Source organism: Arabidopsis thaliana, chromosome 5, assembly GCF_000001735.4.
Source record: "Arabidopsis thaliana chromosome 5, partial sequence".
NCBI lineage: Eukaryota > Viridiplantae > Streptophyta > Magnoliopsida > Brassicales > Brassicaceae > Arabidopsis > Arabidopsis thaliana.
In genome coordinates, this window is record NC_003076.8 from 23733847 (window position 1) to 23758752 (window position 24906).

The 24906-nt window shown below is 37.7% G+C and overlaps 9 protein-coding genes and 1 pseudogene across 16 annotated transcripts; 6 read left to right on the forward strand and 4 right to left on the reverse strand.

Moving 5' to 3' along the window:
- The first annotated feature begins 426 nt into the window (after window positions 1-426).
- cPT4 (Undecaprenyl pyrophosphate synthetase family protein) lies at window positions 427-1921 on the forward strand. The gene is made up of 3 exons (NM_125264.3): window positions 427-966; window positions 1053-1120; window positions 1202-1921. The coding sequence occupies exons 1-3, from the start codon at window positions 550-552 to the stop codon at window positions 1647-1649; spliced, it is 933 nt and encodes a 310-aa protein (NP_200685.1). The 5' UTR covers window positions 427-549; the 3' UTR covers window positions 1650-1921.
- Window positions 1774-3489, reverse strand: cPT5 (Undecaprenyl pyrophosphate synthetase family protein). The gene is made up of 4 exons (NM_125265.3): window positions 3281-3489; window positions 2573-2810; window positions 2431-2498; window positions 1774-2353 (listed from the first exon to the last, which is right to left on the reverse strand). The coding sequence occupies exons 1-4, from the start codon at window positions 3436-3438 to the stop codon at window positions 1909-1911; spliced, it is 909 nt and encodes a 302-aa protein (NP_568882.1). The 5' UTR covers window positions 3439-3489; the 3' UTR covers window positions 1774-1908.
- A 763-nt stretch (window positions 3490-4252) lies between these two features.
- On the reverse strand, window positions 4253-5741 carry cPT6 (Undecaprenyl pyrophosphate synthetase family protein). Of its 2 annotated transcripts, none has more exons than NM_001345322.1 (4): window positions 5478-5741; window positions 5136-5385; window positions 4988-5055; window positions 4253-4904 (listed from the first exon to the last, which is right to left on the reverse strand). In NM_001345322.1, the coding sequence occupies exons 1-4, from the start codon at window positions 5636-5638 to the stop codon at window positions 4460-4462; spliced, it is 924 nt and encodes a 307-aa protein (NP_001332129.1). In that variant the 5' UTR covers window positions 5639-5741; the 3' UTR covers window positions 4253-4459. The 2 variants fall into 2 exon arrangements, with proteins under 2 accessions (NP_001332129.1, NP_568883.1); NM_125266.4 differs by having other exon boundaries at window positions 4294-4904; window positions 5478-5622.
- Window positions 5742-5971: 230 nt separating this feature from the next.
- AT5G58784 (Undecaprenyl pyrophosphate synthetase family protein) lies at window positions 5972-7542 on the reverse strand. Its single transcript, NM_125267.5, has 4 exons — window positions 7255-7542; window positions 6927-7155; window positions 6631-6698; window positions 5972-6548 (listed from the first exon to the last, which is right to left on the reverse strand). The coding sequence occupies exons 1-4, from the start codon at window positions 7419-7421 to the stop codon at window positions 6104-6106; spliced, it is 909 nt and encodes a 302-aa protein (NP_568884.4). The 5' UTR covers window positions 7422-7542; the 3' UTR covers window positions 5972-6103.
- A 974-nt stretch (window positions 7543-8516) lies between these two features.
- On the forward strand, window positions 8517-10800 carry AT5G58787 (RING/U-box superfamily protein). 3 transcript variants are annotated; one of them, NM_125268.3, is made up of 5 exons: window positions 8517-8954; window positions 9558-9708; window positions 9800-9866; window positions 9963-10188; window positions 10262-10800. In NM_125268.3, exons 1-5 carry the CDS (start codon window positions 8887-8889, stop codon window positions 10476-10478), a joined length of 729 nt encoding a protein of 242 aa, NP_568885.1. In that variant the 5' UTR covers window positions 8517-8886; the 3' UTR covers window positions 10479-10800. The 3 variants fall into 3 exon arrangements, with proteins under 3 accessions (NP_568885.1, NP_001032098.1, NP_001332128.1); NM_001037021.2 differs by having other exon boundaries at window positions 8574-8954; window positions 10008-10188; window positions 10262-10799; NM_001345323.1 differs by having other exon boundaries at window positions 8604-8954; window positions 9312-9708; window positions 10008-10188; window positions 10262-10773.
- Window positions 10801-10883: 83 nt separating this feature from the next.
- Window positions 10884-12135, forward strand: AT5G58790 (uncharacterized protein). Of its 3 annotated transcripts, none has more exons than NM_001161314.2 (4): window positions 10884-11314; window positions 11404-11513; window positions 11622-11790; window positions 11880-12135. In NM_001161314.2, the coding sequence occupies exons 2-3, from the start codon at window positions 11481-11483 to the stop codon at window positions 11784-11786; spliced, it is 198 nt and encodes a 65-aa protein (NP_001154786.1). In that variant the 5' UTR covers window positions 10884-11314; window positions 11404-11480; the 3' UTR covers window positions 11787-11790; window positions 11880-12135. The 3 variants fall into 3 exon arrangements, with proteins under 3 accessions (NP_001154786.1, NP_001336503.1, NP_001336504.1); NM_001349606.1 differs by having other exon boundaries at window positions 11030-11314; window positions 11602-11790; NM_001349607.1 differs by having other exon boundaries at window positions 11030-11314; window positions 11633-11790.
- AT5G58800 (Quinone reductase family protein) lies at window positions 12037-13428 on the reverse strand. Of its 2 annotated transcripts, none has more exons than NM_001037022.1 (4): window positions 13342-13427; window positions 13024-13091; window positions 12495-12854; window positions 12037-12423 (listed from the first exon to the last, which is right to left on the reverse strand). In NM_001037022.1, the coding sequence occupies exons 2-4, from the start codon at window positions 13047-13049 to the stop codon at window positions 12186-12188; spliced, it is 624 nt and encodes a 207-aa protein (NP_001032099.1). In that variant the 5' UTR covers window positions 13050-13091; window positions 13342-13427; the 3' UTR covers window positions 12037-12185. The 2 variants fall into 2 exon arrangements, with proteins under 2 accessions (NP_001032099.1, NP_200688.2); NM_125270.5 differs by having other exon boundaries at window positions 12045-12423; window positions 13024-13097; window positions 13342-13428.
- Window positions 13429-14115: 687 nt separating this feature from the next.
- Window positions 14116-17007, forward strand: AT5G58810 (annotated as a pseudogene). Its single transcript has one exon.
- Window positions 17008-18109: 1102 nt separating this feature from the next.
- Window positions 18110-21112, forward strand: AT5G58820 (Subtilisin-like serine endopeptidase family protein; the record flags this gene model as incomplete). The annotated part of the gene is made up of 9 exons (NM_125272.2): window positions 18110-18193; window positions 18320-18414; window positions 18500-18591; window positions 18676-18928; window positions 19012-19498; window positions 19575-19819; window positions 19894-20005; window positions 20084-20297; window positions 20398-21112. 9 exons carry the CDS (start codon window positions 18110-18112, stop codon window positions 20925-20927), a joined length of 2112 nt encoding a protein of 703 aa, NP_568888.1. The 3' UTR covers window positions 20928-21112.
- Window positions 21113-21928: 816 nt separating this feature from the next.
- Window positions 21929-24838, forward strand: AT5G58830 (Subtilisin-like serine endopeptidase family protein). The gene is made up of 9 exons (NM_001345324.1): window positions 21929-22036; window positions 22133-22227; window positions 22325-22416; window positions 22499-22751; window positions 22825-23311; window positions 23392-23633; window positions 23717-23828; window positions 23907-24120; window positions 24213-24838. Exons 1-9 carry the CDS (start codon window positions 21941-21943, stop codon window positions 24752-24754), a joined length of 2133 nt encoding a protein of 710 aa, NP_001318833.1. The 5' UTR covers window positions 21929-21940; the 3' UTR covers window positions 24755-24838.
- The last annotated feature ends 68 nt before the right edge of the window (window positions 24839-24906 follow it).

Consider the following 24906-nt stretch of genomic DNA (forward strand, 5'->3'; position numbering starts at 1 on the left):
TATCTCGTGGCGGGAGAGGTTAAGACGTGGCGAATTACCGGCCGGAAGCACCATTCACGTGGCTCTCACGAGCAATACTAGTATTGGGCCTTTTTATTCAGATAAGTAATGGGCTATGGCCCAATTTTCATTTATCCCATATTTAAATTTGACTTACAAACAACATTAATTGAGGTTCTTTGCTGGTATGTTGACAAACAACATTAGTTGAAGTTCTAGGAGGAGGTTTTAATGCATTTATTTTCTTTAAGAAAAGGAAAATTAGGAGACGTGGACGAATAGGAACTCGTATAAACCACACAAAAAAGAAATAAAAAGACAGGAGCTTGGAATTTCTTAACGATAAAGTTTGTTTGTGGCGCTCAATTTCGAAAAAAACATGTCAACATCATCTTCTTCCACACCGACAAAACACGTCGTCGTTTTCAAACACTTACCAGAACCATCTGTGGAGGAAAGAAAGTTCCAACCTTCTCTGCTTATAATACAATACTTCCCCTATGCTATCAAACCTATCACAAAGCCTAGAGTAAAATCGATTCTCTTAAGATGTTATCTCTACGAGTTCCTACTCCCACTTCCTTCGATTTCCGGCGATATCAAGCCGGAGATTTAGAGCGGCGATGGCGGTTAAGTAGAGATAGCTTTCTCTCTTTCTCGCCAAAATTCGAGGAAAACAGAGGATTCCGATTCGGAGTCAAATCTTCCAAATCGGATGTTTCGTTTACGGCGGCGGAGGAAGAAGAAACTCTGCCGGAAGAGCTACATGCAGAGCTGATGCCGAAACATGTGGCGATTATAATGGACGGAAACGGAAGATGGGCGAAGAATCGTGGTCTTCAACCTTGGGATGGTCACAGAGCTGGCGTTGAAGCTTTGAAAGAGATCGTTGAGCTTTGTGGTAAATGGGGAATTCAAGTCCTTACAGTTTTCGCTTTCTCTACTGATAATTGGATTAGACCAAGAGTGAGTGACAAACCTAATTTTTAAATTTTAGGGTTTCTTTTCGAAATCTCAGATTTTGATGCGATTATGAGTTTATTCCTCTGCAGATTGAGATTGATTTCTTGTTTAGTTTATTTGAGAGATCACTCAAAACAGAATTTCAGAACTTAGCCAAGTAAGTATTGCGTATAATTTGTAATCAAGAAGTGTTTGTGATTGATTAATTATGTCTCAAAAGCTAATCTTTTATATGTAGGAACAATGTTCGGATATCGATCATTGGAGATTCCTCGAAACTTCCGAAATCTCTTTTAAGAGTGATTAACGAAGTTGAGGAAGTTACAAAGAACAACACGAGGCTTCAGCTAATCGTAGCGGTTGGTTACAGTGGGAAATACGATGTTTTACAAGCGTGTAGAGGTATCGCGAGGAGAGTGAAAGATGGCGAAATCGAAGTTGAGGAGATAGACGAGAGACTGATTGAGGAAGAATTGGAGACGAATTGTACTGAGTTTCCTTACCCGGATTTACTTATAAGAACGAGTGGTGAGCTTAGAGTGAGTAACTTCTTGTTGTGGCAATTGGCTTATACAGAGCTTTTCTTTGCTCAAGAACTTTGGCCTGATTTTGGGAGAAGCGGTTTTATCGAAGCTTTGATGTCGTTTCAGCAGAGACAACGACGCTTTGGTGGTCGTAAATCTTGATTTTCTTGCAAATGGTGTAATGAAAACTGAATATGATGTGTAATATACCTCAAGAACTATGCTTTTGAGATAGTACAGTTCCTTGTGTTGCAAGATATTTGTTTTAGTGATAAGTAACGACAAAGTAACCGCTGATTTTTATTAGCAAATTTTCAATTTACCGACATAAAGTTACAACAGCATAATGATCTCTGACTGTGGAACAAGTAGTTTGATAGAAATCTCAGATGAACATAACAGAACAGAGCGGAGCAGAGGATCAAACCCGACAGCCAAATCGTCTTTCCCGGCGCTGATACGAAACCAGGGCCTCTAGAAGCTTATCCTTATCGAAATCAGGCCAAAGGACCGGCGAGAAGAAGAGCTCTGTATAAGCAAGTTGCCACAAGAAGAAGTTACTAATCCTCTGTTCTCCACTTGTCCTAATCAATAGATCAGGACTTGGGAACTCAGTACAATTTGTCAGAAGCTCTCTTTCGATCAATGCCTCGTCTACATCTTCCTCTCGGATCAACCCTTTTTCTGATTTCTTCACAATACTCTTGCAAGCTCGCAAGATGTCTAATCTCCCGCTGTAATCTATTGCCAATATGAGATGCTTCTTCTTATAGCTTCTCGTAGCTTCCTCTATCTCTTGGACTGTTCGGAGGAGAGACTCAGGGATCTTCGTTAGGTTCCCGATAACAGAAACTCGAGTTTCCTCTCTGAAACAACAAGATTTTGGTAATCCATGAGCAGATCATTTGTCAACAAAAAAGCTCAATTGAGTTGTACTTTATACCTTTGGAAATATTGGATCTTGGACTTGAGGTAATGTTGGATCAAAGACATCAAGCACTTAACCTCAATCTTATTAATACCAACAAATCGTTAGAGTCAAGAGTTGAGTGAGAATGTAAGCTACATAGTCTGAAATATCACACCTTGTGTCTTCCCCAATTCTCTGTGGAGAAGGCAAAAGCTGAAACTGTATGAATCCCCAATTTAAAGCAAAGCTCGGAGAACTCTATAAGCCGTTTAGCTCCGGCCTCGTGGCCTTGTGACGTCAGCAATCCGGCCCGTTTGGCCCATCTCCGGTTTCCGTCCATTATCACTGCCACATGTCTTGGCATCAGCTCTCTTTGTAGCTCCTCCACTCCTACCACATAAGTTCCCTCGTCACTACACAAACACAAAACTAAAGCTACATTAGGAACGATCTAGCATTGAAACTGTGAATCTTAAGCGCATGTTGTCTATTTGACAATTTTGGAAACATTGCCAAAATCTTCTACTAAGCAAACTAGTTATAGTCTTGGTCACGCTCGTTTTCTTTGCCTTTTATATGAAACAGAGGAAATTTTCGTTTTCTTTTTTTTTTTGAACACCAAAACAGAGGAAGTATAACAATTAATTTCTCTGGCTTTAGTAGATGATTATCATTAAATAAAAAATTTCGTATGAAATGTTCACTGAATCTTATGCAATTCCATTTTCATGACTAGATTGTTTAGTTATATATGATGAAATTTTTATTCCTTAGATATGATTTGAGAAGCCAACAAACATAATGAGAAGCTTAGATTTTATGACCACTGTACATCAGGAAACTACTAAAACCTAAGTATGTTTTAGAAAAATTAGGAAACTACCGTTGCTCGTTGTCATAATCGTCTCTCGAAGATGTGATTTTGATGAATCCGAGTATTTTTGGCAAGGAAAGAGGGAACCAAAAATGGCTTGTGATGAAGAAACAAGAGATGATAAACAGAAAAAGGAGAGATAAAAGAGAAGAGAGAATAGACAACATTGTTGTGGCTTATGTTTTAATTTATTAATTTGGCTTTGCCTCGAGATATCTATTTGTTCGACTCATTGAAAGTTTCTCATATATAGAATCCAAAGACATCACCTGATCGATCAAACCTTCTTTCTCTTTTTCTACGTAAAACAGGCCGTACGTATTAAACTTGTACGTTGAGAAACTTATACTAAATCATTTTCAATGTTTAATCACTAATTAGTAGATCACTAGTATTTTTTATTCGTATGTCACCAATACGATGACATGTTATGTTTAATTTTTGATCAAAGATTCCTTAATACATCAGCTATTGATCCGTATTAGTTTATTACCAGACCCTTCCAAGAGTACTGATGTAATCGAACAAATCCAAATTTTTTTCTTTAATTGGTTAAACTAATAAATAAATAACTTGTTAAACTAAGTCGGCAACTCCACTGCACTAAATTGTTTCTAGTGTTTGTAGCTTAATTCGTTTGGTCAACAACAATGACACCCACAAATTCCTTAAAATAACATATTTTCTGTCTGTTGTTACATTTAATAATTATTAAATATATGTACGAGTTGAAAATTTTGCATCTCACTTTTAATACCATTTTTAATACTTTTACTAGAACTTATTAGATGTCTAAAGTTTAATTATTATTGTTGATCTAAAACTTAAAAAAAGTAGGTGAAAAATTGAAGTGGTATATGTTTAATACTTTTACGAGAATCCTTTATTAAATTAGGTAAAACATTTGAGTGATTCGTTTAATCTAACCTAGGGATTATCTTTGTCCAGCTCAAAGAACCCACGTTTCTTGTGTCACAAGATATTTTAATAACAGCTGATGCATACGTACGTGTAGTAGAGAAGAAAAAACGCAACACATAAAATATGTTACTTCATTGGAAATACCACATTGATCTACGAGAGACTAGACAGTATAATTATTTCTGCAAAAGTCAGATGAACATAAAGACACAGAGAGAAACAGAACAAAACAGAGGAAACATGACAGACCATAGGATCAAATGTGGATCAAAGCCGGGAGCCAAATCGTCTATCCCTGCGCTGATACGAAACCAGGGCCTCTATAAACTTCTGCTTATCGAAATCAGGCCAAAGTACAGGCGAAAAGAAAAACTCGGTATAAGCGAGCTGCCACAAGAAGAAGTTACTAATCCTCTGTTCCCCACTAGTCCTAATCAAGAGATCAGGACTTGGGAACTCGGTACACCGAGTCTGAAGCTCTCTCTCGAACAACGTCTCGTCCACGTCTTCCTCTCGGATCAAACCTTGTTCTGATTTCTTCACAATGTTCTTGCAAGCACCCAAGATGTCGAATCTCCCGCTGTAATCTATGGCCAAGATGAGATGCTTCTTCTTGTAACTCTTTGTAGCTTCCTCTAACTCGTGAACTGTTCGGAGGAGAGACTCAGGGATCTTCGCAAGATTCCCGATAACAGAAACTCGGATTTCCTTGCTGAAACAAACAAGATTATTGGTAACAAACTGAGCTATTGAGAAGCTCTACTATATCGAATAAGCTCACTCATTTATATATACCTCTGGAAAAATTGGATCTTTGACTTGAGGTAACGTTGGAACAAATACATCAAGCATTTGACTTCAATCTGAGTAATTAAGTTATTAGAGATACAAAATGGCGAAATATTTAAGGATAACTAAAACAATTCGCATGAAACTGCCACACCTTGTGTCTTCCCCAATTCTCAGTGGAGAAAGCAAAAGCTGAGACAGTATTTATCCCTAGTTTGAAGCAGAGGTCAGCGAACTCGAGAAGCCGTTTAGCTCCAGCCTCGTAGCCTTGTGACGTCAACAATCCGGTCTGTTTAGCCCATCTCCGGTTTCCGTCCATTATCACTGCCACGTGTCTCGGCATCAGCTCTCTCTGAAGCTCTTTAGGTGTCTCCTCCTCTCCGACCACATAAGTTCCCTTGTCACTACAAAAACATTTTTTAAGAAAAAGCTAAGTCATGAAAATTTTAGCGGGAACTTTCATCGAGTTTAACCAGAAAAAAGCAAGATTTTGTACATCTTCTTTTTGTTTTTCAGAGATCCTTTAGCAGGAAAGCAAGGTCGGAGACAAGGAAGTAGAAGAAGAGAGAGAAGAGATAGAAGGAACCAGAGCATAGACAACATTGTAGAGAGTGTGAAGAGTACTAGCAAGTGATTTGCATGGATCATAAAATTCATAATTGAGTTTTTATTGACTGGCTCTGGTTGTTTCTCTCGCAGTTTTGGAAACCTTGCCAAAAATTAACTTAGTTACTTTTTCACTAAACAAACACGAGTTAAGCATTGACATTTTTATTTTGCCTATTCGGTGAAACAGAGTAAGTAAAAAGATTAATAATCTCTCTGTTAAGTAGATGATGCTCAATCAATGAACTAGTCAGTATGGTTATAAATTGTGTTATCTACCATTCAAACTATTTTGTGTTGATTGAGCCAGCCGCTAAAATCTTTAAATGCATAAATTTTGTTGTATTATATAAATTGGTAAGAGACGATCTAATTATGATAGTTTCTATAGTGAATTTATTGAAAGTAAATAAATAGCATTTTTAAAACAAAGACAACAATTTAGGTCTCATGAAATTAAACAACCGTATCACTACGTACTATTGCATCAACTATGAGACATGCAAATTCTAAGTTTTAAACTCGTCGACCGAATCGCCTCTGCCTTTGCTGATACCAAGTCAAGGCCTCAAGATACTCAGCTTCGCCAAAATCAGGCCACAAAACAGTTGGAAAGTAAAGCTCAGTGTAAGCAGATTGCCATAAAAAGAAGTTACTGATCCTTTGCTCTCCGCTTGTTCTGATCAACAGGTCAGGGTTTGGGAATTCGCTACACTTTGTCAACAACTCTTTCTCCATCGCCTTCTCGTTAATGTCCTCCACTTGAATCAGCCCGTCTTTCACTTTATTTGCAAGACTTTTGCATGCTTGTAAGATATCATATCTTCCACTATAGTCTATTGCTATAATGAGATTCTTCCCTTCGTAACTCTTTGTAGCTTCCTCTACCTCTTCTATCAAACCTAGAAGCGACTCGGGGAGTTTTGTACGGTTCCCGATAACCGAGATCTTGATCTTATCACTAAAAAATAAAGGGGAAATTAGCATCAAGACATATAAGGCTTTAAAAGAGGATAAAGAAAAAAACATCTTGGAGTAGATACCTTCGGAGGTAAGGCATATCAGACGCTAAGTATTTCTCAAACAAGGCCATCAAGCACTTAACTTCATCCTGATCAAAGAAAAAGAAAAAACTGAATCAAAATGAATTATATAAAACACAAAAGTTTTCAAGGTCACAAATTTTAACCTGCGGTGAGAAGAAAATACTAATTAGTAATTAACATGCATGCAAGTTATATTCGTAAGGTCCACAATTTTTATTTTTTTTGGTTTTAGTCCATAACTTCTTGGTTACTCAAAAGCAGATTAAAACTCTTGGAACGTTTTGTGTAATCACCTCTGGTCTTTCCCAATTTTCGGTGGAGAAAGCAAAGAGTGAGATAGTGTTTGTCCCCATAGCGAAACAATCCTTAGCATTCTCCATGAGCCTTCTCGCTCCGGCCTCGTGGCCTTCCGATGTCCCGAGTCCTCGTTTTTCAGCCCAACGTCTGTTTCCGTCCAATATAACCGCCACATGCTTTGGCATTATATTTCTCCCTCGTTTCTGTTTCTCTCCCATTGTACCACTACAAATAAGTAATAAGAACAAACAAAGTTAGTATACTTTCATAATAGCAAAAGATGCATAAATACGTAGAAACTATGATTAGTAAAAACCAAACTACCGTTTCTCGTTCCTTTCTTCCTCATCATCGTATTTAGAAGCTATGATTTTGATGAATCTGAGGATATTTGTCAACGACAAAGGAACATTTAGTCGCCGAGAGATGAAGAGACCAGGGATGAGAAAAAGAGCTAGAAAAGTAAAAACAACAGAGAATAAAGACAACATATTTTTTCTGTTTTTGTCTTTTGTTTTTCAGTGTTTGTTCGAATTGGAGCGCTAGCTCGTCATGTACTTAAAGAGCTTCGGGTTCAAAGACGCACATGATGATCAATGGAACCTACTTTCTTTCTCTCACTTGCTCTCTGTCTACTCCTTGATGCTACGCAAAGACAGATCATACGTATTAAGTTTTAATAAGATCTTACGACACTTGAAAATCACTAAATGGTTTGGTCACGTGATTTTCTCATTAAACAAAGACATTTTTGTAAGTTCAGATTTTGACTTTTTCGATCAGTATAACTTGCTTGATTTTAACATTAATGTCCAAGCCAATCGCATAGACATAGTCATGCACTCATGCTCTCACGGTTTGTCTACACGTTACTAAAAAAACTGAACATAGAAATATACGGGGCTTTGGCTGTAATTAAGGCCCATGACTACACTTCAGAAGGAGGGTCATTAGCTATGATCATATTCATCCTAGTTTTTATCCAACTCAACACAATTATCAGTGTGTATAGTCTATTTATTTTATCGCACTACCCACTTTAATTATTGCTATGTACAGTGGGATCACTAAATTGTTTGTTGGGGACATTGACCTTATCCACATATTTTTTAATTGATCCATACCTCTATCTTTTATTTTACTCACCCACTTTTTATCTATTGTTTATTGATCAATGTTGAAAATCTCTTGACATGTGGAAACTCTTGAGGTGTTGTGGTTTTCCAAGATCTTTTTAACGCTCAATTCAGTAAATAAAATCATATACGATCTAGCAAAAGCAAAAGAGGAATGAACTTAAACCCGCAAAACTCCTTTAAACATTAAATTGTTTCAAACGGTTTTGTAACACATTTCTCCATTACCTTTTCTTGTTGTGTTTTGTTAATATCTTTTCAAATTGTGTAGTAGTCTTTTGTAAAAAATAGATACAAAATCACACAATACAAGTCAAAGTGAGACGGCGTGAAATACTACAGTACTATTTTACAATAACGTGGTCGCCAAATTATTATTTCCAAGTGGAAAAATCCTTTAATAGAAACTGCCGAAAAGCCCTGGTTAGGCCAAAAACCCCAGTATTGGAACAAGGGTATATCCGTCATTGCACGCATAAATTTCGGGACTTTTCTTGAAAAAGCAGCTTCGAGAATCGTAACTGATGAATCGCTAAAGAGAGGTTTATCGAGAAAAATCCAAGATTTACTAAAAAACCACTATCTCTCTGCTCTTCCTCTGTCTACATTAATGTAATTTTGATCATCGGATTGGGTGAAAGAAACATCAAACTCCTAAAAGAGAAGCCTTTAAAGTTTTTTTTTAATCAAAAACAAAAGGAAGAAAATTTTCCTTTTTGTTTTAGATGGCATGAATCATCATCATCGCTTTGCTTTCTTGATTCTCTATTTCGTTTGATGGGATTTGTTTTTCTGGGAATTTATTCATTCACCTGCTGCCATGGCTAAATTATCTTTCAAGGATTCTCTTAAAGCTCTTGAAGCCGATATTCAACACGCTAATACACTGTAAATTCCTCCATTCTCCACTTTTATTGAAATTTATCGACTTTTATTGTAAAGTCTCGATTTTTAGTTTATCTCAGCGTTCAAGTTAGTTTTTTTTTTTATTCTAGTTGTTGCTTAATTTTGTTTCCCTTTGATTGGTTTGCATGTAAGAGAATTGAATTGAAGGTTCCTTCTTGTTTGCAGTGAAAATAGATGTGATTTTTCTTTTTTTAGGTTCTGTAGTTTGATTCTCTGAGGTCCACTAGTTGAGAAAGTGATCACTGAGTTAGGCATTTATGTAGATTGGAACTGTATTTTAGTACAAGCAATGAAAGTTTAAGCTCGTAATTGATTCTTGTGATTCTTGTTCTTATCTAGTTGACTTGAAGAAGCTGCTTTAGCTGAACTAGTATTGGTCTCTACACAGATCAATGTATAGGCTGCTACTGCTAGTGTTGAAGATGCAACTTTCTTGGAATCTGAGAATGTTTCTGTGATTGTGTGTTATGGATCTTTTATATTAGTGTTAAAGTTGTGGCAGTATATTTGCTGTTTGAATATTTTAATGGTTGGAGGCTGCTTATGATGATCTTGTTGTGTTTTCGTTTTGGAAATGAATAACAGAGCTTTAGATTATCCTCGGGAGAAGGATGGAGCGCGCGTTCAGATGAGATTATCATACAGCCCGACTGCTCAATTTTTTCTTTTTCTTGTACAATGGACTGATTGTAAGCTTGCTGGTTTCCTCGGTTTACTCAGAGTTCTTATTTATATGGTACTGTCCTCTTTGTTTTACTTACTACATCCTTCTTCATACTCTTCTTTGTGATTGTTTGATTAACCTGTTGAGTTATATTTGGGTTCAGACTTATGCAGATGGGAAAACAACCATGTCGGTTTACGAAAGAAAAGCCAGTATTAGAGAGTTCCAAGGTATGCTTATATATATGGCGATGATATTATTTCTGGTAAACAAGATTGATATCGTTTAATTCTTATGAGCTTTTTAATATTTTCGTTATGTTTTAGCTGTGATATTACCATCTTTGTCACAACTACAAAGGGGTGTTACAGACATAGATGACAGCAAACAAAAAGAGGTATGCAAGATGCGATACAGAAAGAAGGATGAGAGCGAAATGTCGGAGATTGAGATCGAGAGGGAAGAAGAATGTGGAATCTGTATGGAGATGAACAGCAAGGTGGTGCTACCAAACTGTACTCATTCTTTATGCATCAAGTGTTACCGCGATTGGTAAGTTAACTTAAAAGCTTGAAACATGTTGAATGTAACGGGTTTACTGAATAAGAGTTATGTTTTTTCTTAGGCGAGGGAGATCACAGTCATGCCCGTTCTGCAGAGACAGCCTTAAAAGAGTAGATTCAGGTGATCTCTGGATGTTTTTGGACCAAAACGATACAGTGAATCTCACTGCAATCGCTAGAGAGAACCAGAAACGATTGTTTATGTACATTGAGAAGTTACCACTAGTGGTTCCAGATCAAGTGTATGCGTCTTCTCCTTACGATTTCCATGTGAGATGAAGGCGGAAAACCGGTTCTGGTAAATCTTTATCTGTATACTTGGGGAAAAGGAGGACTTGTTTTGTAAATGTATTAGAGTTAGTACAAGTAGTAGTAATCAGTCACTTTCTTCACCATTATCTTGGGAAGGTTCCACTTACTACGTGCTTTTTCTGCATTTTGCTTTGGTTTCCTTCTATCTCGTAAAGCTTCAAGAAGCTCATGTATAGTTAGCAATTTATGAACTTAAACCTCCTCATCAAGAAGAGTGTTTCACTTACAGTATAATCTACATTTGGATATCAGAAAATCTTGCAAAATTCAACTCTTTTCTTAAAAAAAAAATTGTCTAATAATTTTTCTCACAATGATTGGTTATTTACTTGGAAACTCAAATTGGTGATTGGTTATTTACTTGGAAAGTAGGTGATCAATAAATAAAAAGAAATGGGGAAAAAAGTTGGTGATCCGGTTCACTGTATAAAATCAAAAAAATAAAAGCAAACCGACCCATTGTTCGGTATAATATAACGTAACCCGGCCCACAAAATTCTGTCGTAACCAAACCGACCCATGATTCAGCCAACATAACCCGACCCGTACAATTCTATTACGCGTCTCCGGCGACTGACTATACTTGCCGTTCGGAGTTAGGGTTTTACTCCGAGAGAAAATTGAGTCAGCGATGAATCCGTTGACAAGGTGAAGAAGACGCAGAGCATTAACGCGAAAGAATTAGATCTAGGGATTTACGACGAAGCATCTTGGCACGCCAAGTACAAAGATTCAGCCTACGTTTACGTCGGAGAATTACCTTACGATCTCACGGAGGGTGACCTCCTCGCCGTTTTCTCACAGTACGTGTTTCTTCTCACATTGTTGAATTTAGTATATTATACCTAGCTAGTGGATGATTCTTAATTCTGAAATATTTGTTTGATTGAAGATATGGTGAAGTTGTTGATTTGAATCTTGTTCGAGATAAAGGAACTGGGAGATCAAAAAGATTTGCGTTTGTTGCTTATGAAGATCAGAGAAGTACTAATCTTGCTGTTGGTTAGTCTATAAAATCCTTTTGCTTTATGGATATTACTACACATTGGTTCTTGCTTCTCTTGGTTTCGATTCTTCTCTTAATTGTTAGATAATATCAATGGAGCTAAGGTGTTGGGAAGGATAATAAAAGTGGAGCATTGTGGTAAATACTTAAAGAGAGAAGAGGAAGATGAAGAGACGAAGCAGAAGAAGAGAGAAGCTCCGTGGTGTTTGCAGAGCTTTTCAGAGAAAGGAGTGTACTCGTGGAGATTCTTGCAAATTTTCTCACGATGAAAATGTAAGAAAGAACATTCTTCTCAGATATATATAACATTTGAATCAACATGCTCTTCTTATTGATTTTGTATTGATTCTTTATATGAACAGAGAGCTGCCAATACCGGGTGGGGTCACGAAGATCGTAGAAGTTCCAAGTGAGAGATCAAGTAAGTAAATACCATAATGATGTAGAGGATAAATAGGGATTGTTCATATTGATATCCAAGTGGTAATGCTCTACATTGAAGAATGGTTTCTAAGTTGTAGCTAGAATCTAATGGAAAATGTGATTTATTGACCATTAGCTTACACACCGGTGTTTTGCTCTGTATATGTCGATCTTATTTTCAGTGTTCACCTTTACATTTACAGATTGTTTAGTATAGGAAACACAGAGTTGATATGGTTTAGAATTTAGACAGGAGACCGTTTCTTGAGTTTCTTGGCTATTCCTGCAAAGTACTTGCCATGGTAATTTGCCTGCTGAATCTCCAGCTCTGTTGGCTCGCGTGATCCATCAGCTGCATAAGTCCCTGAGCCATAAGGCGAACCACCTTTCACCTCTCCCATCTCGTACATACTTTTACCGAATGTGTATCCTACCGGTACAAATATCATCCCGTGATGAGCCAGTTTTGTCACTGCCGTCAACCTGCAGATTACAAATGAATCACTTGCATGTGTTCTTCTAACATTTATGTGTTAGGAGGACTATGTTCTTACGCAGTTAGTTCTTGGCCTCCACCGTGGAAACCCGTACTCCAGAAGATTCCTGCAGGTTTCCCAGCGAGAGCCTGTGTAGTCCAGAGATCATTTGTATTGTCAAAGAAAGTCATGACCTGTGATGCCATCACTCCAAACCTAGAAGGAAAGCCAAACATGAATCCGTCGGCTTCCGCCAGTTGTTCTGGTCGAATATCCGGCACATCGTCCGGTCTTGGAACGGCCTTCACTTTCTCCAATATTTTCTCCGGTAATGTCTCTGGCACTTGCCAAAGTGTTGCTTCCACGTCTGGAACAGAGTTTACTCCCCGAAGTACCTCTCGTGCCATTGTCTCGACGTGGCCGTGCAAGGAATAGTACCTAACAGAAAAGTCCAAGAACCCAATTTTTCGTCAAAACCAAACTGGTACGAGGATTCAATCTCGTCCTGTGTGAGTCAGTAGTACAAAATCGCAGATTACTCTTGATCGGGAAATTGATCGCCAGTTGTTTAACTTGGCACTGATTAGTTTAAACTTTAAAGACTCACACAATATAAATCTTGGTGACAGCCATAGCTTAGAGCTTGAAGTTACTGACAACAAAAACTCTTTGTCCCTGAAACTAAGAACAAGATACAGTTAACTTCTAACATCTGATTATTTTCGATGATTAAAATCATGATTTCTATATCGAAGAGAAGACATTTATACGTTCCTTTGAGGATCAGCATGGTTTGTTTATCACGCCGTCACAAGCTTTGACTAAATTTAGTCGAAATGGGAATTTTACAAAAGCTGACATTATTGGATTTCCTAATTCGAAACGGCTCCAATGCATAAAGTAGGAATTCTGAGAAGTAACTAACCTTTGTGAAAAGGGCCAAGGAGGAGGAGGAGAAGAAGATACAGTTTTGATGTTCGGAGTTAGCTTCGGAGATGTTCAAGAACAATACGACTTCAGGTTTGGTGAAGATGATCTTTAAGAACTATAGATGACGTGGCAATGAGTTTGACCGACCATTTTTTTCTCTTAAATGGGCTCATTATCTTCAAGCCCAATAAAATGATTTAATCGGCTTCAATGCAAAACGTTTTTTGGGCTTGAAGATAATGAGCCCATGTCTCTCCTTTGGGATAATTTAGTCAAACAAATGATGATAAATCTCATATGATTAAAAAGTATAAATCCCATAGTATATAGTATTAAATTTAAGAAATAACTATTATGTATAGTATACACATATCGTTCATAATATTTAGGAAAAACTTTATGGTGTAGAAATATTTTAAGAAATAAATATGTAGTAGTCAAATATAACAAGATTTATAGGACAACAAATTAATAATTTCTATAATTTTTTGAAGTTTTTACGAAAAGTAGTCAAGTAAATATCTAGTAGTCAAATACCTTAAGATTCTTTTCTTATTCAGATAAATAATAAAACCAATGTCGACTAGGAATAAACAGATTTTTATCAGAAGATCTCTAAGATATTGTAAGAAATTAAATTTTGAAAAGTAAATTTTTGTATAAAAACTGTTTAGTAGTATAGAAAAATATCCTTTCATTTCATGTCAATACATCTCCACAGAAAATAAAAAGTTGCAGTAATCTTAAAAAAAAAAAAAAAGTTTTAAAGATGGCGAAATTACGAGAAGCTTCATTTTGTGCACTCGCATGTGTCCTTGTATTGTTCTTGAGTTTTGTCTCGGCAGACACATATAATCGTCAAGATAAACAAGTATGTTATTAAATTAAATAAAGAATAATCAATAAATTTTGTTTCTCCCTATCATTTGATCCATAGTTCACGATGATAACGATGATAACAATCCATGAAGGTGTATGTTGTCTACATGGGTTCACTTCCGTCTCAACCGGACTACAAACCAACGTCTGATCACATAAGTATTCTTCAACAAGTCACCGGCGAAAGGTGTGATTAGTTACAATTAATTTTAAAAATTGTTATGAAGATAAGATACTAACAAGTGATTTCTTTCCTAGTTCGATGGAAGGTCGTTTGGTGAGAAGTTACAAGAAGAGTTTCAACGGGTTCTCTGCCCGGCTCACTGAGTCAGAACGAAAAAGAGTAGCCGGTGAGTGTTCTTCCATCGAGACGTACATTTTCTGTTGAAATGTTTTTTAAGGCTAAACGTTTTAAAACCCTTTGTGTTGATAGAAATGGAGGGAGTTGTGTCCGTGTTCCCGAGCAAGAAGTACAAGCTCCATACAACGGCATCTTGGGACTTCATGGGATTGAAGGAAGGAAAGAATACAAAACGAAACTTGGCCGTTGAGAGTGATACTATTGTCGGAGTTTTCGACACTGGGATTTCGCCAGAGTCAGAAAGCTTCTCCGGTAAAGGATTTGGTCCTCCTCCTAAGAAATGGAAAGGAGTTTGTAAAGGCGGCAAAAACTTCACTTGCAACAAGTAATTCTCTTAAATTACAATAAAGAGTCGTATTAGGGACGTATTTTGAAGAAATTAGTTTTGTGTTTGGGCATAAAATATTTTGGTTACAAAAATAAACTATAGAGTTAATATTAATAATGAATCTGCTTACAATGTTTCAGCAAGTTGATTGGAGCAAGAGACTATACAAACGAAGGCACCAGGGACATTGAAGGCCACGGTACACACACAGCATCCACAGCGGCTGGAAACGTAGTCGAGAACACAAGCTTCTATGGGATTGGTAATGGAACTGCGAGAGGCGGCGTTCCAGACTCAAGAATCGCAGCTTACAAAGTTTGTAGCGGAGCAGGTTGTAGCTCGGAGTACATACTATCGGCGTTCGATGATGCGATCGCAGATGGTGTCGACGTCATCAGCGCCTCCCTCGGGGGAGACACCGCGTACATGTATGAAAAGGACCCGATTGCGATAGGGGCTTTTCACGCTATGGCCAAAGGGATTCTCACTGTGCAGTCAGCTGGTAACAATGGTCCGAATCCAACCGTGAGCGTAGCACCGTGGATCTTAACCGTTGCAGCCAGCACCACAAACCGTAGGATTGTCACTAAAGTCGTTCTCGGAAACGGCAAGACACTTGTCGTAAGTACCAAGAAACGTTCTCATATCTATGATCCTAGTCTCCTTCTCATTAACGATGTCTCTTTTTTTTTATAACAGGGGCAATCAGTGAATGCTTTTGATCTGAAAGGAAAACAGTATCCTCTTGTGTACGAAACATCGGTTGAGAAGTGTAATAATGAATCTCTGGTGAAGGGAAAGATTGTTGTGTGAAGTTATGCGATTGGTTCACAAGTCCCTGTTGCATTCATATTTAGAGACAAAAAAGAGTTCGCCTCTGTTCAACCTTGGCCCGTCTCTTCTCTATCACTAGACGACTTTGGCTCTCTCATTTCTTACATTAACTCCACAAAGTAACGAACAAATCATCTCCATGTTTCATACTCTTATCATGTGGTCTGGATTCTCATTCTTTGTCTTGATATCTTTGTGTTTATTTATCTCAGGTCCCCGAAAGCGACTATTCTAAAAAGTGAAGCAATCTTTAACCAGACAGATCCTAAAGTTGCTGGATTCTCTTCTCGCGGTCCAAACACTATCGCGGTTGATATTCTTAAGGTATAACATTTGTATGATGCTACCTAATTCTCTTTCGTTTCCCAGCCTAAGAGAAAATGGTTGATTGAATTGCAGCCGGATATAACAGCACCAGGAGTGGAAATCCTCGCTGCTTATTCACCTTTGGTTTCACCATCTGCAACAACGTTGGACAATAGGCGTGTGAACTACACTATTACCTCAGGAACTTCGATGGCTTGTCCACACGTTTCAGGTGTGGCTGCGTACATCAAGACGTTTCATCCTGAATGGTATCCTTCCATGATCCAATCTGCCATCATGACAACCGGTAAACAAAAGTCATATACATCTGTTACTTTCTTGTAGTACAAGTAACAGTTTTGTTGATTACTCTGTTCTTATTATTTACTACTCTTTGCAGCTTGGCCGATGAATCCTTCTGGAACTGACGCAGTATCAACCGAGTTTGCCTATGGATCTGGACATATCGACCCAATAGCAGCTATAAATCCAGGACTCGTGTATGAATTAGGCAAATCAGACCACATTGCCTTTCTCTGTGGCTTGAATTACAATGCGACTACCCTAAAACTCATCGCCGGTGAAGCTGTCACTTGCACTGGCAAGACCTTACCAAGAAACCTAAACTATCCTTCAATGTCAGCTAAATTGTCGAAATCTAAAAGCTCCTTCACCGTGACTTTCAACAGAACCGTAACCAACGTAGGTACCTCCAACTCAACATACAAATCAAAAGTTGTGATAAATCACGGATCTAAGCTCAAAGTCAAGGTCTCGCCTAGTGTTCTATCCATGAAGTCAGTGAACGAGAAGCAGTCTTTCACGGTGAGTGTTTCAGGCAACGATCTCAACCCAAAATTGCCCTCGTCTGCAAACCTAATCTGGTCAGATGGAACACATAACGTGAGAAGTCCCATTGTTGTTTATACTGATTATGCATCATCAGTTGACATCTTTTAAGTTTAAAATCAAATTTCCCATTGTTTTATTTCATGACATCTCGTTTAGTATACATTAGGTTTAAGATGAAAGAATAGTAAGTACTGTAACTCATTTTGTCATTGAATTACAATATTATGTTATTGGTTTATTGATTCTACACAAAATCTAATCATCAAATTATTGTATCTTGAATTCTTGATAAGGTATTCTAAAAGCCTTTGAGAATCTACAAGCAAAACTAATCTACGAGAATATGCAAAACTCTTTGGCAAGCATCGATACATACCATTTGGAGAGAACGCAATGAGCGTAAACATGGTACAAGACCCAACCCATCTAGTCGTCTTATCAAATGGATTGATAGACACATTCGCAATCAACTTTCGGCTCTCAAAATCAGTGGCGATCAGAAATACAACAATGGACTCCAACTTTGGTTTGCATCAAGGAGGATACATTGAGAACAGTACCTAAGAGTTTCTTTTTAAAATTTTCAAAACTTCTTTAAAAATTGTTGTACTTGTTGTAAAAACGTTCAGTTCTCTTTTTGAATCTAATTTAACATTAAATTCAAAAAAAAAAAAAAAAACTCTTTAGCAAAACTGTTACCAAGACGATTGAAAAGCGATTCCGCTATATATTACTTGCGTTAAAATATAACTAGAAAAGACATAACATGATTAATCCACTTAAACTCACTTTTCAGCGTTTTATAAAAATTCTACGAATATTTTATCCATTTAAGTTCGTTCGTTAACAATTATTTTGTTATTCCACTATTTATCTGACATTACCACTCAAACTCAAAGTAATAATGTAATACCAAGTGTTATTGTAATAACAAGAATCAAATTTTGGTCAATATACAACGATATATACCAATTTCCTATATATTGTTTTTGGACAAAGCCAACGATATATACCATTTGATCCAGTCATCCAGTTATCATCACTAAAATCTACTATAGTTGGTAATGGTTATTCTTATCGTAATTTACAAATAAAGAAACAGAATCACAAGGATTTCATTGGAGGATTTTTTCCTTGAGGCATGAGTCAAATATTTATACATAAACAAATTGAAAGTTTGTTTCATTGTCTTGAAAGAAAAAGATGGCGAAACGAGATTATTTTTGTTTCGTTGTCTTGTTTTTGAGTTCAGTCTCAGCAGTCATAGATGATCCTCAAAATAAACAAGTGAGTTCTCATAACTTAAAATTATCGAGTTTTTTTTCTTTTTTCTTTTTTTCTATGTAATATATCTTGTTTCTCTCTAGTATACAATCCATCCTACATGATTATAAATATTTGTAATTCATGAAGGTGTATGTTGTCTACATGGGCTCACTTCCGTCTTTACTGGAATACACACCACTGTCGCATCATATGAGTATTCTTCAAGAAGTCACCGGAGATAGGTGCGATTTAATTAATTCATTCTCTAACCATTGATTAGTCATGAGGATTTATAACTATAGTGATATATACGTATGTACACTCTAGTTCGGTGGAAGGTCGTTTGGTGAGAAGTTACAAGAGGAGTTTCAACGGTTTCGCGGCCCGACTCACTGAGTCAGAACGAATAAGAGTAGCCGGTTAGTGTTCTTTGATCGAGACATATTTTACGTTGAAATGTTTTTTTAAGGTTAAAATATTTGAAACCCTTTTGTGTTGGTTAGAAATGGAGGGAGTTGTGTCTGTGTTTCCGAACATTAACTACAAACTCCAAACGACGGCGTCTTGGGATTTCTTGGGGTTGAAGGAAGGAAAAAATACAAAGCGAAACTTGGCCATAGAAAGTGATACTATTATCGGATTCATCGACAGTGGGATTTGGCCAGAATCCGAGAGCTTTTCTGATAAAGGCTTTGGTCCTCCTCCTAAGAAATGGAAAGGTGTTTGTTCCGGCGGCAAAAACTTCACTTGCAACAAGTAATTCTCTTAATTTCTCTAATAGTATTGTTTTAGGCAACAAGTAATTCTCTTAATAGATTGATGTGTTGACAATGTTTCAGCAAGTTGATCGGAGCAAGAGACTACACAAGCGAAGGCACTAGGGACCTCCAAGGTCACGGTACTCACACAGCGTCCACAGCGGCTGGAAACGCAGTTGCGGACGCAAGCTTCTTTGGAATAGGCAATGGAACGGCAAGAGGCGGTGTTCCAGCCTCTAGAATCGCAGCTTACAAAGTCTGCTCAGAGAAAGATTGTACCGCGGCATCTCTACTGTCTGCCTTCGATGATGCGATAGCAGACGGTGTTGACCTCATCAGCATCTCTCTCGCGTCAGAATTTCCCCAAAAGTACTATAAGGATGCGATAGCGATTGGGGCTTTTCACGCTAATGTCAAAGGGATTCTTACTGTGAATTCAGCCGGTAATTCCGGTTCGTTTCCATCCACAACCGCGAGCGTAGCGCCGTGGATATTATCGGTTGCAGCCAGCAACACGAACCGTGGGTTTTTCACCAAAGTTGTTCTGGGAAACGGCAAGACACTTGTCGTAAGTATTCAAGTAACACACTTGTTTTTGTCATCATTGTAGCTCTGTCCCTTGAAATATCCTTTTTTCTTGACAGGGAAGATCAGTGAATTCTTTTGATCTGAAAGGAAAGAAGTATCCTCTTGTGTACGGAGATAATTTCAACGAATCTCTTGTGCAAGGAAAGATCTTGGTTTCCAAATTCCCAACTAGTTCAAAAGTAGCTGTTGGATCCATACTTATAGACGACTATCAACACTATGCTTTACTTAGCTCCAAGCCCTTCAGTCTTCTACCACCAGACGACTTTGACTCTCTCGTCTCTTACATTAACTCCACAAGGTAGCTAACGGTCTTCTCGCAAAAACTCTAGATTCTCCTTCTTTGTCCTGATACCTCTGTGTTTGTTTTCTCAGGTCCCCGCAAGGGACTTTTCTTAAAACTGAGGCATTCTTTAATCAGACAGCTCCTACAGTTGCTTCCTTCTCTTCTCGTGGTCCTAACTTCATCGCTGTTGATCTTCTTAAGGTATATTATTATTTCTGCTCTTGATTCTTTTTTTATCTTTCCTGGCCTGAGAGACAATGGTTGGTGGATGGATTGCAGCCAGATATATCAGCACCAGGAGTGGAGATTCTCGCAGCCTATTCACCTTTGGGTTCACCATCTGAGGAAGAGAGCGATAAAAGACGTGTAAAGTACTCTGTTATGTCGGGAACTTCTATGTCTTGTCCGCACGTTGCAGGTGTGGCTGCGTACATCAGGACTTTCCATCCAAAATGGTCTCCTTCCGTTATCCAATCTGCCATCATGACAACCGGTAAGCGAAAACTAAATCCAATATTTAGTATCTTGCCCTACAAGTAACCTCTGTTTTAAACTCTGTTCTTATAAAGTCTCTTTACTAATAATCGTTGCAGCTTGGCCAATGAAACCTAATAGACCTGGCTTTGCATCAACCGAGTTTGCTTATGGAGCTGGACATGTCGACCAAATAGCCGCTATTAACCCTGGACTCGTCTATGAATTAGACAAAGCAGACCACATCGCCTTTCTTTGCGGTTTGAACTACACTTCGAAAACCCTTCATCTCATCGCCGGTGAAGCCGTTACTTGCAGTGGAAATACCTTACCAAGAAACCTCAACTATCCTTCAATGTCAGCTAAAATTGATGGATATAATAGCTCCTTCACCGTGACTTTCAAAAGAACCGTCACCAATCTCGGTACCCCCAACTCTACGTACAAATCCAAGATCGTCTTAAATCACGGAGCTAAGCTCGTCAAGGTCTCGCCTAGTGTTCTTTCTTTTAAAAGGGTGAACGAAAAACAGTCTTTCACAGTAACTTTTTCAGGCAATCTCAACCTAAATCTACCTACATCTGCAAATCTAATCTGGTCTGATGGAACACATAACGTGAGAAGTGTGATTGTTGTCTACACAACGTGAGGCAGTATCAGTTCACCGTAGTCATCATTATCATAATATTGTCGCCGATGTGTTTCTTTCTGATGATTGGTTTTCGTGTTTCAGAGCTTTGCATTTATTTGAATTAAATTCATCTATATGTCCTAGAATAAATATATTAATTGAAGCTTTCTCTTTCTAACTATCATCTCAAGTCTCAAGAAAAAAAAATTGTAATAAAAATATTTATTTACGGCGGGAAGTTGAAAAAACGAAAAGAAGTTGAGTTCATAATAGATAAGACAAATTTACACCAATATGTTTTCTAAAAGTATAAACACAATATTACTACTGTTAACATGAAAAATAAATCATTTGAGAGGATGTACGGGATTAAAGTTCAGAATCTCTTAGAAATTTTTAAAATTTTGAAAAATCTAAACCAATAACCAATAAACTATTTATAACATTTTGCTATGAAATATCAGTGGCTCTTGGCTACGAATAGCCACGGCTTATTTGTAATTAGTCGCAAGCAATCATTAGCCACTACGACTCCACATTTGTTTTGTGTTATTGAATGTTTTTTTTAAATTCTCATATTTGTTTAGTATGAGGAAAAAAATGAAAGAGAGAATAATTGTTGTAACATTTTTTTGTTTTGTTTTCAGTAAAAATATAAAAGAAATTTAGTTCAGACCAAATGTATAAAATAAAACAAGAGATATGTTTCCTAAAGATATAAATACATTGATACCATTCTATGTTTTCGAGATACCATTTAATACGAAAATATCATTAATATATGGTAATACTAGTTTTATTAGTCAAATGATATGATTCATATCCTACCATACGAATATGATACCATTTGATACAGATAATCATTAATATATGGTAATACTAGTTTTTATTATAATCAAAAGGTAAAGAAACAAAATCAGAGGTATTTAATTAGGATTTTTATTCTTGACACGGTTTAGGAATGATTCTATCATTTATACATCCTTTGGATCTCCATATCATTTGAAAGTTTATTCATTCATAAGAAAAGGATGGTGAAACGAGCTTCCTTTTGTCTCCTCTCATGTCTCATTATATTGTTTTTGAGTTCAGTCTCAGCAATTATATATGATCCTCAAGATAAACAAGTATTTAAATCATTGTCAATATATTTTGTTTCTCCTTATTATACGATCTTTCTTACATGATGATAATGATGATGATGATGATGATAATCCATGAAGGTGTATGTTGTCTATATGGGCTCACTTCCGTCTCAACCAAACTACACACCAATGTCGAATCACATAAATATTCTTCAAGAGGTCACCGGAGAAAGGTGTGGTTTTATTAATTCATTCTCTAATCTATGATTGGTTATAATTAGTTTACGTTATGAGGATTATAAAAGTGATATACACATATGTATACTATAGTTCCATAGAAGGTCGTTTGGTGAGAAGTTACAAGAGGAGTTTCAACGGTTTCTCGGCCCTACTCACTGAGTCAGAACGAGAGGGAGTAGCCGGTTAGTGTTCTTAGATCGAGACACATTTTATGTTGAAATGTTTTTAAAGATTTAACCATTTGAAACTCTTTTGTGTTGTTAGAAATGGAGGGAGTTGTGTCTGTGTTCCGGAGTAAGAACTACAAACTCCAAACGACGGCGTCTTGGGACTTCATGGGAATGAAGGAAGGTAAGAATACAAAGAGAAACTTCGCCGTAGAGAGTGATACTATTATCGGATTCATCGACAGTGGGATTTGGCCAGAATCCGAGAGCTTTTCTGATAAAGGCTTTGGTCCTCCTCCTAAGAAATGGAAAGGTGTTTGTAAAGGTGGCAAAAACTTTACTTGTAACAAGTAAGTCATTAAAATTTCTCTAATAGAAGATTAGTATTGTTTTAGGCAGAGATTGATGTGTTCACAATTTCAGCAAGTTGATCGGAGCAAGAGACTACACAAGCGAAGGCACTAGGGACCTCCAAGGACATGGTACTCACACAACGTCCACAGCGGCTGGAAACGCAGTTGCGGATACAAGCTTCTTTGGAATAGGCAATGGAACAGCGAGAGGCGGTGTTCCAGCCTCTAGAGTCGCAGCTTACAAAGTCTGCACCATAACAGGGTGTAGCGATGATAACGTACTGTCTGCGTTTGATGATGCGATCGCAGACGGTGTTGACCTCATCAGCGTCTCTCTCGGGGGAGATTACCCTTCCTTATATGCAGAGGACACAATTGCGATTGGGGCTTTTCACGCTATGGCCAAAGGGATTCTCACTGTGCACTCAGCCGGTAACGCTGGTCCGAATCCGACCACAGTTGTGAGCGTAGCGCCGTGGATGTTAACGGTTGCAGCAACCACCACCAACCGTAGGTTTTTAACCAAAGTTGTTCTTGGAAATGGCAAGACACTTGTTGTAAGTATCAAGTAACATTCTCATTTTCATCATCATAGTATCTTTGTCCCATTAAATTACCAATTGGGTTTTCTTAACAGGGGAAATCAGTGAATGCTTTTGATCTGAAAGGAAAGAAGTATCCTCTTGAGTACGGAGATTATTTGAACGAATCTCTGGTGAAAGGAAAGATCTTGGTTTCCAGATACTTAAGTGGGTCAGAAGTAGCTGTTTCATTCATAACTACAGACAACAAAGACTATGCATCTATTAGCTCTCGGCCCCTCTCTGTTTTATCACAAGATGACTTTGACTCTCTCGTCTCTTACATTAACTCCACAAGGTACCTAGCAGTCTTCTTTCTATTTCATTACTCTTAATATTCTCCTTCTTTGTCCTCTGATACCCTTGTGTTTGCTTTCTCAGGTCCCCGCAAGGGTCTGTTCTTAAAACTGAGGCAATCTTTAATCAGTTATCTCCTAAAGTTGCTTCTTTCTCTTCCCGCGGTCCAAACACTATTGCGGTTGATATTCTTAAGGTATCATATTATTTATGCTCTTGATTCTTTCTTTTTTTTTCCTGGCCTGAGAGACAATGGTTGGTGGATGGATTGCAGCCAGATATATCAGCACCAGGAGTGGAGATTCTCGCTGCGTATTCACCTTTGAGTTTACCATCTGAGGACAGGCGCGATAAAAGACGTGTAAAGTACTCTGTACTGTCCGGAACTTCTATGGCTTGTCCACACGTTACAGGCGTGGCTGCGTACATCAAGACATTTCATCCTGATTGGTCTCCTTCCGTAATCCAATCTGCCATCATGACAACCGGTAAACAAAAGTCCAACTTTTACTTTCTTGCATCGCAAGTAACGTGTGTTGACAACTCTGTTCTTATACTGTCTCTTAATGAATCTTTGCAGCTTGGCAGATGAATGCTACTGGAACTGGGGCTGAATCGACCGAGTTTGCTTATGGAGCTGGCCATGTCGACCCAATAGCCGCTATAAATCCTGGACTTGTCTATGAGTTGAACAAAACAGACCACATCTCCTTTCTCTGCGGCATGAACTACACTTCGAAAACCCTTAAACTAATTTCAGGTGATGCCGTCATTTGCAGTGGAAAAACATTACAAAGAAACCTCAACTATCCTTCGATGTCAGCTAAACTTTCGGAATCTAATAGCTCCTTCACCGTGACTTTCAAAAGAACCGTCACCAACCTTGGTACCGCCAACTCTACATACAAATCAAAGATTGTCTTAAATCATGGATCTAAGCTCAATGTCAAGGTTTCGCCTAGTGTCCTTTCTATGAAATCGTTGAAGGAAAAGCAATCTTTCACAGTGACTGTTTCGGGCAGCAATATCGACCCAAAACTGCCTTCGTCTGCAAATCTAATATGGTCTGATGGAACACATAACGTGAGAAGCCCCATTGTTGTGTATATTGATGGTTACTGATGAGGCATTATCAGTTCACCATAGTTATCAATCATCATAACATTTTGCTATACATATATTTCTTCAAAAACATGTCTACTCCATATACGTTTTCTGATTATGTCATCATAATGCAAAATGAAAATAAAGTACTAAACGATCGAGAAAAAAAC

Bases quoted from the DNA above. Each gene is read 5' to 3' on its own strand.
- AT5G58784 (NM_125267.5), bottom strand. From the start codon at position 7,421: ATGTTGTCTTTATTCTCTGTTGTTTTTACTTTTCTAGCTCTTTTTCTC. The intron at 7,156-7,254 runs GTAGTTTGGTTT...ACTTATTTGTAG, and splicing joins GAAGAAAGGAACGAGAAACG to TGGTACAATGGGAGAGAAAC. The intron at 6,549-6,630 runs GTATCTACTCCA...TTTATTTTTTAG, and splicing joins GATATGCCTTACCTCCGAAG to TGATAAGATCAAGATCTCGG.
- AT5G58790 (NM_001161314.2), top strand. From the start codon at position 11,481: ATGAAGATCAGAGAAGTACTAATCTTGCTGTTG. The intron at 11,514-11,621 runs GTTAGTCTATAA...AATGGAGCTAAG, and splicing joins AAGTACTAATCTTGCTGTTG to GTGTTGGGAAGGATAATAAA.
- AT5G58800 (NM_001037022.1), bottom strand. From the start codon at position 13,049: ATGGCTGTCACCAAGATTTATATTGT. The intron at 12,855-13,023 runs GTGAGTCTTTAA...CTTTTCTGTTAG, and splicing joins GTCACCAAGATTTATATTGT to GTACTATTCCTTGCACGGCC. The intron at 12,424-12,494 runs GTAAGAACATAG...TGTAATCTGCAG, and splicing joins GGAGGCCAAGAACTAACTGC to GTTGACGGCAGTGACAAAAC.
- AT5G58830 (NM_001345324.1), top strand. From the start codon at position 21,941: ATGGTGAAACGAGCTTCCTTTTGTCTCCTCTCATGTCTCATTATATTG. The intron at 22,228-22,324 runs GTGTGGTTTTAT...TGTATACTATAG, and splicing joins CAAGAGGTCACCGGAGAAAG to TTCCATAGAAGGTCGTTTGG. The intron at 24,121-24,212 runs GTAAACAAAAGT...GAATCTTTGCAG, and splicing joins ATCTGCCATCATGACAACCG to CTTGGCAGATGAATGCTACT.
- cPT4 (NM_125264.3), top strand. From the start codon at position 550: ATGTTATCTCTACGAGTTCCTACTCCCACTTCCTTCGATTTCCGGCGA. The intron at 967-1,052 runs GTGAGTGACAAA...ATTCCTCTGCAG, and splicing joins ATAATTGGATTAGACCAAGA to ATTGAGATTGATTTCTTGTT. The intron at 1,121-1,201 runs GTAAGTATTGCG...TTTTATATGTAG, and splicing joins GAATTTCAGAACTTAGCCAA to GAACAATGTTCGGATATCGA.
- cPT6 (NM_001345322.1), bottom strand. From the start codon at position 5,638: ATGAATTTTATGATCCATGCAAATCACTTGCTAGTACTCTTCACACTC. The intron at 5,386-5,477 runs GTACAAAATCTT...ATGTTTTTGTAG, and splicing joins CTGAAAAACAAAAAGAAGAT to TGACAAGGGAACTTATGTGG. The intron at 4,905-4,987 runs GTATATATAAAT...TGTTTGTTTCAG, and splicing joins AAGATCCAATTTTTCCAGAG to CAAGGAAATCCGAGTTTCTG.
- cPT5 (NM_125265.3), bottom strand. From the start codon at position 3,438: ATGTTGTCTATTCTCTCTTCTCTTTTATCTCTCCTTTTTCTGTTTATC. The intron at 2,499-2,572 runs GTGTGATATTTC...GGTATTAATAAG, and splicing joins AGAATTGGGGAAGACACAAG to ATTGAGGTTAAGTGCTTGAT. The intron at 2,354-2,430 runs GTATAAAGTACA...TTGTTGTTTCAG, and splicing joins AAGATCCAATATTTCCAAAG to AGAGGAAACTCGAGTTTCTG.
- AT5G58787 (NM_125268.3), top strand. From the start codon at position 8,887: ATGGCTAAATTATCTTTCAAGGATTCTCTTAAAGCTCTTGAAGCCGAT. The intron at 8,955-9,557 runs GTAAATTCCTCC...AATGAATAACAG, and splicing joins ATTCAACACGCTAATACACT to AGCTTTAGATTATCCTCGGG. The intron at 10,189-10,261 runs GTAAGTTAACTT...GTTTTTTCTTAG, and splicing joins ATCAAGTGTTACCGCGATTG to GCGAGGGAGATCACAGTCAT.